This window comes from Anoplolepis gracilipes, chromosome 5 (genome assembly GCF_047496725.1).
Source record: "Anoplolepis gracilipes chromosome 5, ASM4749672v1, whole genome shotgun sequence".
Taxonomy (NCBI): Eukaryota; Metazoa; Arthropoda; class Insecta; order Hymenoptera; family Formicidae; genus Anoplolepis; species Anoplolepis gracilipes.
This window is the reverse complement of record NC_132974.1, coordinates 4,658,729-4,669,304: the sequence shown is the minus strand read 5'-3', so window position 1 is coordinate 4,669,304 and position 10,576 is coordinate 4,658,729. Positions and strand designations below refer to the sequence as shown.

The window sequence follows — 10,576 nt, the reverse complement described above, 5'->3', positions numbered from 1 at the left end:
AAAACTTTTTGTGGAAAACTGATTAAGAGAGATTTCAATGTAATTATTGTCAACATATGTATATTGGCTAATTTTCTTAATGGCTTCAAATTTAAAATTTCAGACTAAAATATGTTACAAAAAAAACGAAATTAAATTATTGTATAAATATATTACTACCTAGTTATAAGTTGCTATCGTTAATCTATAATCACTAAAATTTATTGCTACAAAGAAGTCCACAATATTCATGCATTTATAATAATTGTAATACTGCTAAGTTTTTTTTATATCATTCCAAAACTATTTCGTATATATTGTACTTTTGTAGCATGATTGATTGTTAGTGTTTATAATTTTTTTATGACCTAAAATGTATAGCAATATGTGGTTTGTTGTATTCTTCTTGATACATACACAACTCGCGTGTGTCTTCGGAGCATTTTTGATAATAAAAATACGATCGGCTGCTTTATATAGCTCCGTGCAATATATAGCGAGTTTATTACTGTGTATAAGATCGCCTCAATTTCATCTGTAGATGAATCAGTAAAGCGACTATCGCAGATCCGAAGAAGAATATGAATTTAAAAGCAAAGAATAAGTCAAATACTAAATATCGTTGAAAGAATGGGAAATTATTTTGTGATACTTTCTTGCCAGAAAGAATACAACAGGCTGAGGTAAACCGATGATAAAAAAAATGCAATGTTACTAATTAACAACTATACAAATTAAATATTGTGTAATAGGAAGAGAGTCTGTTGACAAGGAAAAATACCGTGTACATTATGTATTGCCTCGCGGCATTAATAAACTAGTACTAACGTAAATTTGGTTGTTTTTATATAAATATTAATTTCAATCTCCTTGATTCGGCAGCATCTCAAGAAACGCCATCATAAATAAATCCTATCAAAATGTTGCAATATAATGGAGAATGATAATGATTTATTTTATAGAATACTTAAAAGATACTATCTAACATTATTATATACATTACAAACATTTGCAAATATTTATTAAATTATCAGGCATATATGAATCTGAGATGACACATTAATGTGTGCTTACAAATTTACAAATTTATACTACATTAGTTGGTTGATTGGAATTATTTGTTGGAGGACTCCTGGTCATTATTGAAGCAACCTGTAGCAAAATGAATTAAATAAGAATTATATATGTCAAGTATATAGACAAATTATTTGATAAATTTTAAATATATAAATATACATTTTGTATCACTTGTTTTCTGATGAAATCACTGGTGGCTGCTGAAATATTTTGATCATTTCCCATTTTACATTTAACATAGCCATATAGATTTGCACCATTCAAAACAATGGCAATGCAAACGAGTAAAAGCCACTTGAATTTAAAACCAAACAGTGCAACAATAAATAATATTGACCAAAAAAGTGGACACAAGATTAGCGCCAACCAAAAGATTCGCGCTTCTGTTGCATTAATGCGATTCTGTTGTGCACCCTGAAACACAGGGCACATAACAGGTATTGAACTTAGATATTAGAATTATATTTAACTTATCTAATTTATATAAGCTACATTTTAATAAATATCTACAATAATCAGCAGTTGTGCAACGGAGCATAAATCTGTTATGTAATTCTATTTCTCTTATTATCTATTTATAATCTAAGCAATAACGGTGATTTCAAAAAATGTCAAGGACTTAAACATACGGCAACTGATAAACCTTGAACTACTCAATCTATTTAAATTAGCAATTGTGTGTTGGAACATGACAAATGAAAGTATTACTGATAATTCAAAGAGCTATACTTAAATATTTTCATTTAACTGAAACTTATGTGATGTAACATGTAATGTAACATGAAATAATATATCAGTTTACATCTTCTTTTAAATATAAAATTAATTCTAGTTACGTCACCGCCAGAAGAAGCCAATTATTTTTCTATAAATATATTATTAATTATTCAACATTTAATAAAACTCAAATTATTTCTTGATATGATAGTGACTCAATGATAGTCAATCAAAATACATCTTAAAACATATATAATCAAGCAAACCTTTTTAGACTCAAAAACCCAATGACTTTTGCCATCGTCATCTACGTAATTCCACCATCTAAGACCGACCATTAATCTTCCAGTTATATTCTTAACGGTCCAAAAATCCATCGATAAAAGTAGTACCACTGTTACAAAACTCGCTATAAAGCTATTTGAAAACCAACCACAAAGCATATAAACTACTATAGCTGCTATCCTGAAGGCCAAGTGAAACAGTGTAATATATGGGTGTCTAGAATTATAAGAAATAATATTTAATCTTACAAAGAGAGATACATTCACTTGCGCGTTAAAAGATATATCCTTGTTATACGTACTTAAGCTTATTGGCATTTTGAGCAGCTTCTTCCTCTCCGAAAGCAATTGCATCATCATCCATCAGTAAAGGTACCTACAAATGAGAGTGTACATTCTAAATAAACATCGATATACTTATCCCGTTACATTTCTGCTACAATTATCGTTTTACCCCAAGCCTCATGCATATATTTATGTTTATATATTTCTATGATATGGATGAAAAAACTTAAAACGTAAAATGTTTCTCGAAAACGAAAAGAATACAGGTGAAAATCAAAAACCCCGGAGACACAACGTTTGTCCACGTTAATTCTTCCGCAAGGCAACCAGAACCGGAATATAACTATCATGTATACGAACCCTTCTTTCGCTAATATATATACATACGGAAATGTGTGCGCAAGCGAATGTCAGAACAACCGACTTTCCGCCGACTTTTCGCCAACTAGAATATTATTCTCAAGATCTCCTCCGTAATAAAACACGATTCTTATATTTCGCATGCGAGACAATCGAATATACTTCGGGACTCGCTACGACTAAAAAAATGAAAAAACATGTGGCGTCAATATGCGGTCAATTATGTGAAAGATCGCCGTACAACACCTACCGTTGCAGACGCCATGTTTGCACGTTGACAATTCGAGTGCGTCGTCTGCTCTATGTATATATTATTATTATAGGTTGACAGTGGCGCCTCTCGGCTCTCGGCTCTCGGTTAAACGTTGTAGGTCACGTCGCGCGCGCGCCGACAAAAAAATGCTCCGTTTCACTCAAAACGTGCTCGCGTTCCGGCGTTTCACCATCGGGCAAATGTCAAAGGAAATAATACCTTGACATCGTTGATAACCGGTACGGACAGAGTCCCGAGGCACGGCGCCGACACGGACGAAAAACGCGCTATTCGCCCTCGTCATATATCCGCATACACGTATCGCGCGCGATCCGCCCATTGGCGGAAGTTGGTCGCGAATGCAATGTCCCATGTGACGTCACGGACGTGACCAACCCTGCTTATCGGCGCGAGGGAGAAATCGAAGGTGCTCCCGCCCGCGTTCGCGCACGCATGCTCGTCTCCGGTTCGCGTACGTATAGAAGAGACGCATTATTTCGTGTGTGTGTGTGTGTGTGTGTACGTCGTGTGTATGTACGTCGCGCCTGTGCGGATATTCGGAAATCTCGATTGACGGTCGGCCGACGGGAAGACGGACAGTGGAGTGGTAACTGGCAACACGTGCGTGGCACCAATCGGCCAAGTAGTAGTGTATAGTTAGTGTGTAGTAGTGGCTCGATGCTCTGTGCGTTGGTGGTTGAGATAAGCAGGGGGACTGAGTGTACGTAGACTGGTCTCGCGAGATCTCGCTTCGTTCGGCTCTCACGTCCGCACAGTTGTGGTCGCAAGACTCGCGCGTCGATCGTAGTAGTTCCTTGCCTGATGTGACGGAAGTTCGCACGCGATGCTCAAGGATCACTCGCCGATCGTTCAGGCGCTCCTCGGAACCCTGTTCACGTGGGCCCTCACCGCGGCCGGCGCCGCGCTTGTCGTCGTCATCCGAGGCAAACAGGTGCGTAAACATCCGCATTCTATGTGCATGGTGGATTCCAACGATATGTCATTGACATTTTGACGTTCAACACGCTGTAAAGCCACTCGTCTTTATGACATTGTTCGTTAAAATTTAAATATGCGAAACTTAACCTTATCGGCGCATCCGTCCGTGATGCGCGACGTACTCTTCGAAACCAAGGATTTGCTCCGTTTCTTCTTAACTGCACTTATTTCACACTCTTTGTGATTTAAATGCGAATTCTTTCAATTGCGCTTTGTACATTTTTATTATCTCTGCGTTTTCTATATATATTTGTTTTATTTTGAATACAAGAGTATAAAAAAATTATGGCAAATGTAAAAAAAAACATTTAATTTATTCTTTCTCTCAATTATTTTCTTGTATAAAAAATATTTCCATCGTTTAATTTATCAATCAAAATGTAGAAATTGCTAGTAAAAGAGAACATTGTTGGAAAATTGAAATAAATTAATATCAATTAATTTAATTTTTAATGAAATATATATAATATATATATAGCATTTTATATTGTTACATAACGTAACTACATGTTAATTACATTTCTTTTCTCCTTGCTTTCCGTAAATTTTATTTTTTCAATTCTAAAAATTTAATATCAATAATGAATTGTATTTGAAAAAATATTTGATATTTATAACTTATGTGTAAAGAATAATTATAAAAAAGAAAAGATTTAACGCTCCTGCCGTATACAAAAATCACATTTAATTATCGATGAATTATTATGCAAAAACGCCAGTATTTACGTAAGCGGGACTATTTTGGCCTGATTTTTCGTTGCATTTAAATTTAGAGCTGGTTCAATGAAATTGCTGCAACGACGATTGGCGGGCTCGCGTAATCCGCCGCTTCCTCCGTGCGATTTAATTCGCGCGCGTATTATGAGAGCGGCTCGTATCAGACGCTTTCACATTGTTAAAGCTTGTTTAGATTCTATTTGCATGAGATGCTGCTATGCCATAATACGCATGCACAGAAAAGCTAAACGATAATATAAAGGAGACAGTATCTCTAGCTGCATCTTGTATATTAATAAATATTACCAATTAAAATTTCTCTGTACACATGCTTTATACGTATCCTTTTTAATAAATTCATGAATGAGCAATTTGTCGATGTTCAAATTCTATTTGCATTTTATTTAGCTAATTGCTGTCTTAAATATAATTGCAGACTTTCGGTAATTTTGCTTAGTAGTAAATAGTTTTCTTTATAATTCTAAACGGAAACTCGTGTTTCATGTACGTTTGCAATATCACAAAATTGCATTGATGGCTAATATTTGATCCGAACATAACATGCATAAATTTTTGTTCGGCAATCTGGAATATCACAAAGTTGCATTGATCACTAAAATCTGACATGTATACATAGAATATTACATAGAATAAAGTCTTCTAAACAAGTATAATAATATGTATATATTGTACTATACTATTGTAATATATTTTTGACGTAATATACAACATTTCCGAAGTCGTTGTAAATTTCTTATAAACGTGGGTTTAATTGTATTTATCCAAATACAAATACAAAAGTTCATAATTATAGTGCTATAGTTAATTTAATTTTTTGGAAGACATTTTATTATTGAAAATCGAAAATTTTAGCTGTAAATCAAATATAGGCTGAGTCACGAAAATCTGACAATTTTTAAAATGAAATAAATAAAAAAAACTTAAATATTTATTTCGTGTTAAATAACAATAAGATATAAATACCATTTGACATTGCATTATTTCATCTTACTCATTAAAAAAATAAATAATAAAACATTTTCCAAAAAATTAAATTAACTATAACACTATAATTATGTACTTTTGTATTATATTTGATTTATTTACTTCATTTTGAAAATTGTCAGATTTCAGTGACTTACTCTATATAAACAAGAAGTAAAATTTAAGTTAAATTGTTGAAAATGATATTCTTCCGCAGTAATATGTATCTATTAAATCTGTAAATAACCGTCATGAATATTATATATGTATATATAAAATATTTATAGAATATTTTTTAAAATAATCTCAAGAATGCTTCTTCCATTTATACATTATGTCATCTTATATATTGATTATTTGATAATAATCTTAAAGACAAAGTTCTATTATATTAAGTATTTTATCATCTGCAAGATATTTCGATTTCTTGATTGTATTAAATTTCAAAATTATAACAATGTATTCTAGATTAACACATTATGCTAGATTAAGTTATGTGTGTTTGTAAAATAAATTTTTTTAGTATAAATTGCTAAAGAAATTCAATTACAAAGATATAGTATACAAAAAGAAAATTTGTCTGAAGTTTAAGTTAAATTCTAGCGTATAGAGTTAATTTTTACTTTATTATTATTAGAACGATGAGTTATGTGATAAATTTTATTTATTTTTAAAATCATTTTTCTGATATTTTTATGATTGATGCTATCTTTTCATTGTTCTTTAATCTAGATATGATAGTAAGATAGTATATTTTTTTTCTTATTATTTCTTAGTATATGGCTGATATTGAAAATACTTAACATTACGAATATGTTGACATAGATATCGTTCGATGTTATTTATAATCTAGCATAATAACTTCAGTTTCTCTTTTTTAAACATTTTTTTGTAGTTATCACTGAAGACAGTTCAAAATAAAGATCGTAATGTTTGGTTATTAAAGAAAAATAATTAACTTGCGCTTGTCTTGCCCTTGGCCCATTATCTTTTTTAATTTGTTTTATATTAGAGCTTATTGTTTTTCTATTATTTATAACGAATAAAGAACGTGATGTATATGGGAACGTATATAAATAATTAAACACATATAAGGTAAGTCAGAGAGTGATGGCCATAATATTTTCCTAACACTTTCAACTAAAAACCTTTATGATTAAAATCACAAAATTGATTTGAACATAAACTTTAATTTTTTCTCTTTATAATTAACAAAACAAATTAGACTTCTAATAATAAAAACATAAAAAAGTGTCGTTATCTGATGAATAATTCTTTACAATTTTTTCGTTGGCCATCTCTCTTATATGACCATCATTAATGGAATTTACCCTATAGTATTATATATATGCACACATATATATTAGGGAACATAATTAAATTATAATTTGATAAAGATATTCTATAACATTAATCACACTTCCATTATTTTTCTTTTTTATGTTCTTATATTCTTTTAAAAATTAATATTCTCTTTTACATTATTTTAATGCTTTGTATGAAAATCAATCTCTATTTTTTGAGCTGTTTACTGAAAACCGGAAAAAGAGTACTTTAGACTTTAGATATTTCTTGTCAATATTTGAGAAAATTTTGACATTTGCTTTATGACTTGTTTAATTGATATTATGAACTTGATTAACATGAGATATAGTAGATCACATTTCAACTGATATATGAGATAAAACGCATGCTACTTGCACAATATTGACACAGTTTTTCGATATTTTTTTGATATTTATTTGTAAACTTAACGCATGAACGTTTTAAGTAAACACATGTATACCACACCTCTGACGTTTTAACGAAAGCTAAATCGGAGTTGTAAATCATCTTGAACTTGGCAAAGGCAAGGAGAAGTGAATATACATGTACATACATATATATTATATTACAATTCTAAGAGAAATTTAAATTATTGTTAATGCTAATAACTTCTCTGTTAATAAATTTCAAAACCTGTATAAAATTAATCTCTAATTTTTCTCAAAATAGGATAAATTAAATTTTTAAATACTAAATGAATAAATATTTGAAATACAAAGATTCTATGATAAAATTACATAAAACTAATCAGAGTGTAAAATTATAAAGAGACATATATAAATATACATTGTTAATAGCATGAAAAGATTGTACGAATTTTCGTAAAAGTGAAAAAACTACTTATATATTGATAATTTTTTTCTATAGCGTAAGCTGCTCGATATCAGCCTGGGATTCGCCGCTGGCGTGATGGTAGCTGCAAGTTACTGGTCGTTGCTAGAACCAGCAATCGAAATGGCAACCGAGAGCAAGATATATGGAGCTAAGGGCGAGTACGCATTCGTGCCAGTCGCAGTTGGATTTCTCATCGGCGCGGCATTCGTATACGGGACGGACGTGTTGATATCTACCCTCGGAATTCAGTCCCCCAATGTGCTTTTAGCTATGCAATCAGTCGGTACGAAACAAAGACGCAAGATCATTGCGAAACTAAAGAGTGACGAGGACAATGATTATGATCCGTTGTTTAACGATGTTAACGACGTACAAATTTCCAGTGGAAAGATGTACACTCGCGTCGAATCGACTACGATCGATGGTATCTCATTTTCTTCTCGTAAAATTGCAGTTTTTTTTTTCTCTCTTTCTATAGGCTTGGAAAATGGGATCAGTTCATGACATGTATACTAAATATGTGTATACATATATCTCTATATATCTATACAAACGTCCGTATACACTCGCCCCTCTTTGCTTTATCGCAGACATAACATGGTTTTTATTCAGGAATAAGCATTCTCTCAAATTTTTTGTGTGCTATTTTCATGAGAAATAATGCATTCTGTAACTTGTCTTAAGATACAATAGTTGGAATCTTGCATGTAGCATGATGAAAGCTGCTTATGCAGAAAGTAATAGTATAGTAAAACTGCTTGATGAAAACATCATAATGTAGACAAGTTCACCTTATAATTTTTTGATTCGAGATATAATATTCTTCTTTTTTTCTTTAATAGAAATTTAAAGACATAAAATATATATTATACACGTTAATGATATTACATTTATATATAACCATGATGTTATATATAATAAATGTAATATCATTAACGCATATAATGTACATACATACATACATATATATATATATATTGTACGCGTTAATATATTATTATCATTTATCAAAACATAATTATGATCAATTAGTATTAACGCATATAATATATGTCGAAATTATCGACATTGAAACTTTATCTTATCTTTTTATTACTTTTATCGAAATGACCATATCTCTTTCTCTGTTGTCTTCATTGAAAATAAAAGTATGTTTAATTAAATTGAAATATGCCTATATAATTAATATTTAAATTAATTTATCAGAGATCATTGCTTATTCCAAACAAATGTCTTGTTCCATATAAATTGGTATAGTACATGTTTTCCCTCATGAAAAGTGATGTTCGATAGAAATATAATAGTTGATTGATATATGCATTTAATCCAAAAATATCCCAAGCTTTTGTATTAGCATATGCATGATATATTATTCGTAGAAAAATACATGGGACTTAAGCACACAGGTTCAATATAAACTTTTAAATAAATAGAAATATCCGACTCGCTTAATAAATACATCGTTTAAATCCTGAAATCTTAAATTTCGAACGAGTGATGTGATTAAAAGTGTGAATAATAAAAACGGAAATAATAAAGACAAAAATAATAAATCCAAATAATAAAGACAGCGAACCAAAACAATAAAGACAGAATAAAAAAATACTAAACTTAAACTTATCATTAATACAAAGTGCACGTCCGCGTAAAATTTTACCTAATATATCTAAATATATAAATATATAATAAAATAAAAACCAATAAAATAAATAATAATTTTGAAACTGTGTGAAAAGTTCCATTGAGCTTAAAAAACTGATCTTATTAATCCTGCCTAAATAAATCTAACAACAATAAATTTCATCGAAAGTACGTCTGTCAGTGTGAAAAAAAAGAGTTCTCTTATAATCCTTCATCTTGTACAAATTGCATTTGCATGAAGTGACCCTGTGCCCATCATTTAGTTTTTCAAAGTTTGTGCTGGTGCAGAATGTGTGATACATTTTGTTGTGAATATTTAATTTTTCAGGCTTCTACGAACAGAATAGTAGACGTCGACAAATAGCGAATATAAACAGATCATCGGAATCAGCAGAAATTGGAACAGTTTACGAGGATCCTAATAACGAAGCGAAGAACAATCAATGGCGGAGGATACTACTACTCGTTGTTGCTATTACGGTATATTTTCGCAAGATAATAAATAATTATGCAAACTATGTAGATCATAATGTTATACATTAGTTATACATTACATGTTATACTTTATTTACCAATTAAATAATATATACATTTTTTTATATCAGGTACATAATATTCCTGAGGGCCTTGCAGTTGGTGTAGGCTTCGGAGCAATAGGCAGTAGCGCATCAGCGACTTTTGAAAATGCAAGGTACGCTATACGCATTCTAATGCATATATAGATAGCATAACTTATAATTTGTAACAAACAAAGAACATAAAAAAATATACTACGGACGCGCTTCAAGCGAGATGAGATTTTTATCACAAAATATTTAAAAATTTTATTTAATATAAGTAACGGCCTTATTTGCCAAATCTTTTACGAAATATACATTTGACAAATCTTCGCATTTTCGTGTTGATAAAATAATGGTATAATTTTTTTTTTCAAAAAGAATAGTTGAAAAAATTTGTTGTAAAACTTGTCTTTTAGTGTCACATCTTGGATTAGGTGACTTCGTAATAAATAGAATATTTTATTGATGACGTAAACGTATGCTTCGCGATACAAAGTTTTGCACTCATATATTTGCGACTCATTAATTAAACATTATAATAAAATTATTGTCATAAACAA

The 10,576-nt window shown here is 30.6% G+C and overlaps 2 protein-coding genes across 7 annotated transcripts in view; one reads left to right on the top strand and one right to left on the bottom strand.

The window, feature by feature from the left end:
* Positions 1-808: 808 nt before the first annotated feature.
* Positions 809-3,887, bottom strand: LOC140666321 (uncharacterized Golgi apparatus membrane protein-like protein CG5021). 5 transcript variants are annotated; one of them, XM_072893375.1, is made up of 6 exons: positions 2,953-3,088; positions 2,730-2,881; positions 2,360-2,433; positions 2,040-2,274; positions 1,216-1,470; positions 809-1,131 (listed from the first exon to the last, which is right to left on the bottom strand). In XM_072893375.1, the coding sequence occupies exons 3-6, from the start codon at positions 2,419-2,421 to the stop codon at positions 1,066-1,068; spliced, it is 618 nt and encodes a 205-aa protein (XP_072749476.1). In that variant the 5' UTR covers positions 2,422-2,433; positions 2,730-2,881; positions 2,953-3,088; the 3' UTR covers positions 809-1,065. The 5 variants fall into 5 exon arrangements, with proteins under 5 accessions (XP_072749476.1, XP_072749477.1, XP_072749473.1 ...); XM_072893376.1 differs by lacking the exons at positions 2,730-2,881; positions 2,953-3,088 and adding an exon at positions 3,775-3,887; XM_072893372.1 differs by lacking the exon at positions 2,730-2,881 and having other exon boundaries at positions 2,953-3,116.
* Positions 3,767-10,576, top strand: part of Zip48c (Zinc/iron regulated transporter-related protein 48C) — a 33,114-nt gene continuing 26,304 nt past the window's right edge. The window contains exons 1-4 of one of the 2 annotated variants that reach the window (XM_072893365.1): positions 3,767-3,907; positions 7,849-8,098; positions 9,785-9,936; positions 10,062-10,147. In XM_072893365.1, the coding sequence (XP_072749466.1) occupies positions 3,800-3,907; positions 7,849-8,098; positions 9,785-9,936; positions 10,062-10,147 (596 nt within the window). In that variant the 5' untranslated portion in view covers positions 3,767-3,799. Of the gene's footprint in view, positions 3,908-7,848; positions 8,240-9,784; positions 9,937-10,061; positions 10,148-10,576 lie in introns of both variants that reach the window. The other variant, XM_072893364.1, reaches the window with a different exon arrangement.